Source organism: Pyxicephalus adspersus, chromosome 7 (assembly GCF_032062135.1).
Source record: "Pyxicephalus adspersus chromosome 7, UCB_Pads_2.0, whole genome shotgun sequence".
Classification (NCBI taxonomy): Eukaryota; Metazoa; Chordata; class Amphibia; order Anura; family Pyxicephalidae; genus Pyxicephalus; species Pyxicephalus adspersus.
This window is the reverse complement of record NC_092864.1, coordinates 66,680,743-66,684,943: the sequence shown is the minus strand read 5'-3', so window position 1 is coordinate 66,684,943 and position 4,201 is coordinate 66,680,743. Positions and strand designations below refer to the sequence as shown.

Below are 4,201 nucleotides of genomic sequence, written 5' to 3'. Positions count from 1 at the left end.
TTATATTTTTACATTTAACAAATGAGTTGTGATGGGGTTCCTGTGCCCTTTTTAATTATTTTTATATAAAACCTCAAGAAAATCATAGGCTAACACCAAATTTACATCCTAATTAGATTACTGTAAACTAGAAGAGAGAACGGTATACACAGAATATTTAGCAGGGGACCACAAACTGGTTAGCTATATACAGCGCATTGTGATATTGTTCATCCCCCCGTTTGTCCTATTTTGACACATTGCAACCCCGACATAAAATGGGTTTTCATTTGGATGTAAAATGCATTGAACACACTGCAAATTTAAAAAATAAATTTAACCTCCCTGGCGGTATGAGTACTAAGTCTTTTTAAATGTTTAAGCGGTACATTTCAAAATAGTATTTTTAATTTCCTGCCTTGCCCCACCCCCCAGCTGCACGGTCCCACCCTCACATTCGCGAGCAAATGCCAAGCCGGCATCTGCTTCCCCTGGCCTTGCATCCCCATTGTTCACTTGCTGGGGACGCAGATGCTGGCCTTCGCCAGGTTACACAGATGCCCGGCCGGCACGGCCAGGGGATGAAGATTGTGGGCACCACTGGAGGACGCCGCTGGAACGTGGGAACCAGGTAGGAGTTTTAAACTCTCTGGTAGTTCCACCCCGAGTGTGGCTCAGGGTTACCGCTTTTGGTATGGAAAAGTCACACCAAGCCACACTCGGGATTGTAGCCAGGGAGGATAAAGTAATAAATTGCACATAAAAAAATAAAAGAACCTTACCGGTTTAATTTTGCTTCCTTAACAGTTTTCTGCCACATTTCTATCTTTTGCTGCCTTTGATCCATTGCCTTAAGAAATGCTGGGGGTAAGCCTCCGGGTATTTCAGTTGTATCACCTTCCATTTCAAAAGGCACGGCAAATGTATAAAATTCCCGAGGGGACATGAGTTTCCAAACTTGAGAGTCACTTTCTGCAGATAAAGACTGTGGCCTGTCCCAGTAATTGGGTAATGTGGCTAAACCAGTTTGTCCCATGTGATCTTCTAGCATTGCATAGTATGTATGATATGGAGCAAAAATGACACCCTGATTTCCATTGAATAACAGCGGCCTAGTAGGAGTAAGAGTATGGAAAGTACAGCTTGTAGTAGAAGACAGTGACAAGCGCTGACAAACACTTATGACTTTTACATGGTCACACATCTGAACATGAACAACAGTTTGCACTGGTCCAAGGACAAAGGTGCTATTCCGACATTTTTCAATGGACACGCACCTAAAAAAAACAAACAAAATGATATAACAATTTTATATATAATAAATATTTTATAGATTTTTAATTCATATACAAATTAACCTTGACATTATTTTGACACAAAAAGATAAAAAATACAACAAATGTATCTGAAATGCTATTTTTCCTTGCAAGACTAAATCCCCTAAACTACCAATCTTAAAGCGGAACTTAACCCAAAATAAATAAAACACACTTACCTTTATTACCGCAGACTAATCTTGAGGTTTCTTTGTTTGGGTCCCACGTCATCCCGGTGACCTGCTGCAGAGGAAGCGCCTTCACAGATTTCTCTCTCTCTTCTTCCGGGTTCTTCTTCCTGCGTCATCCGATCTCGCACTGTGCAGGCGTGAGATTGGGTGTTGTAGATAGGGGGAAAATAGATTTTTTTTTCCAATAATGAAAGAGCTCCTTCTGTGCATGTCTGAGATACGGGCATGCACAGAAGGAGCAGCCAAGGGCCTCCCGGGATGCGTGATATAGATATCCAGAGAGGCTTTTGTACCCATTCTGTTTTGATCACATTCTGTTTTGATCGCCACAGAAAAGGGAGGTGCTGCACCCCTCCTTTTTTTTTAATATTTAAAAAAAAAGGGTGTTGCACTTAAAAATGTATAAATACCCTTTTATATAAAGCAAACATGTTGAATTTAAGGCCACTGTAACAGTTTTAATGCTTTTATTTAAAGGGCTAACCGAAATTATTTGGTAACCCTAATGAAAAGCAGTTGATGTCACTTTCTAGCTCCACTTTGCCCTGAAACTCTTAAGTACTAATTAGAGGGACATGCAGAATTTTTTTTTGGTAATGCGGATGTCATATTCTGCCAGATTAGCTTGTAAGGAACATTCTTGTATGCACCCAGCAACTGCTTGTTGGAGGAGTCTCAGTCCTGTAGTTCAATTAAACCTCTTAGATCAACTTTTAAAGCAGACCTATCAACACAATTTTTACTTCATATTAAATGGTGGATATCCCTTCTATATAAAAAGGCTCACCTTCTGTCTTTACCTATGCAGCGGTAAAGACTGAATGGTAGTGCATGCCATTCTGGGATACATAAATCATGTGTTTTCTCAAATTACAGAACTTCTATTCAATTCAACATAAAAGAACTGCATGAAGCTTTGCTGCCTGCATACCATGGCCCTCTTTTTAGGAATAGGGAGAGCCACAGTGTGGGCAGGTTAGTGTATAACAGGGAAAGGATAGTGACGTATAACTAACATTACTAGGTACAAAACCAATAGACTGTAAACTCACCTTAACGGAGATAATATATATATATAAGATTCATTGCAGTTGTTTATCTTGATACGTGCATTGACCAGTGTTTCTGAACTTTTTGCTAATGTTTGTCTGCATATGTGACTCATGACAACCATATGATTACCAGATGGGACTTTGTAAATGTTGCAAGAAATCCTCGCCTTTCTACTTGATCCATCAACTAAAACAAAATTAAAAATAAGTCAGGTTAAACAGGCTTCCTAAGAAATTAACGGCACATAAATAGGTATGCCAAGCTTCTACTTAATTTATACAAAAAATCAGACATTGTGCATTTTACCACTGACAAGTATCTCTAGAAAGAAGTGACCGCAGTGATATGTTCATTAAATGGTCACCATATCCTATTTACTGATGTTACTACTTCTCAAATTTATATCAATACTCAGCAGTACAATGCATCCTATATTTTTTTTCCCCACATGGCATGGCTGGCATCACCAGCATAGGCAAGTCCATCTACAACAGCAGCTAACCTTCCACCTTTACTGGCCATATCCTTCCCATTCATATTCTGACCGCATACTGTGGGAGCCTAATTCATCTAATCCTCGTGCATCAAATCACCTCTCCTGTCTGGTAAAAGCTGCTCCTCTAAACTGTATGTATGTATGTAAGTTTAAACATGTCATGCCGTTTGGATTTGCGAAGCGGCAATGAAGCTAGGATTATGTAGACACCATCTATGGGAGGTCAATCGGCCCTACAAACTCTGGAGGAACCTTAGGGTTCCACAGAACCTAGTAGAAAATGGGTGGTGATCCACAGGCAGTATTTTGGTGACTAAAAAGTTCATGGTGGCCTAAAAAAAAATTACTTTAGGATTTCCAAGGGTAATGTATTTAATGTGTTGCCAGAACGTTTCAGGTATGCACTGCACTAAATCTCCCCTATATCACAATTGTTGAATCATGCTCCACTTACATAAAAAGAGGTTTAAAAGTTGGGAATAGATTAATCAAAACCTTTCCACAAGGATATGAAAAGGCATAATAAATAATACCCACCTCCCTCAGTTCAACATTCCAAATGATTTATTGCCACTTTAAATACCAACAGAGAGCAAGTAGGTTCACACTCCAAAATACACTTGTATATGAAAAGAATAAATAAAATATTTTCATTTTGCAATAGATGGAGAAATATGTCGGAAGCCAAGTAAATTGAATCCTAGATCCATCTGAAAGAGTGTAACACAGTCTCTATTTTGTTGATAACTGACATATATTGCAGTACTTTTCCCAGAAATGTTTTTTTTAGGCTGGTTGATGGGCACTGTATTGTGACCCAACTATTCAGTAACAACTGAAAAGCAGCCAGGTGGTTATGAAAAGTGCTGGGTGGTGCACCCAGCTAAAAGTGGCTGGGGAGAACACTGTATTTATATTTTTATGCTGAAGAAGGAATGTTAGAATTTTATATATTTTAGCATACTTTCGGTGAGTAAGCCAGTTATGAACAATTTGTGGAATAAAGAATCTACAGTTACCCACAGATGTAAGAGATCTGAAATACATCACACATAATCCATTCATGCTGACATACAACAGATATAAAACACTTACTTTGTTCTGCCCATGCTAAAGTTTTACCAGACTTGACACAGGTGGACATTCCAAATGGATTCACTACTAAA

At 38.9% G+C, this 4,201-nt stretch overlaps 1 protein-coding gene across 1 annotated transcript in view; it reads right to left on the bottom strand.

Annotated features, from left to right (window-relative positions):
* TBCCD1 (TBCC domain containing 1) overlaps positions 1–4,201 on the bottom strand; it is a gene marked incomplete in the record, with an annotated part of 14,415 nt that overhangs the window by 2,954 nt on the left and 7,260 nt on the right. Inside the window, 3 exon segments of the mRNA XM_072418832.1 lie at positions 762–1,256; positions 2,539–2,725; positions 4,131–4,201. Of these exon segments, the coding sequence (XP_072274933.1) occupies positions 762–1,256; positions 2,539–2,725; positions 4,131–4,201 (753 nt within the window).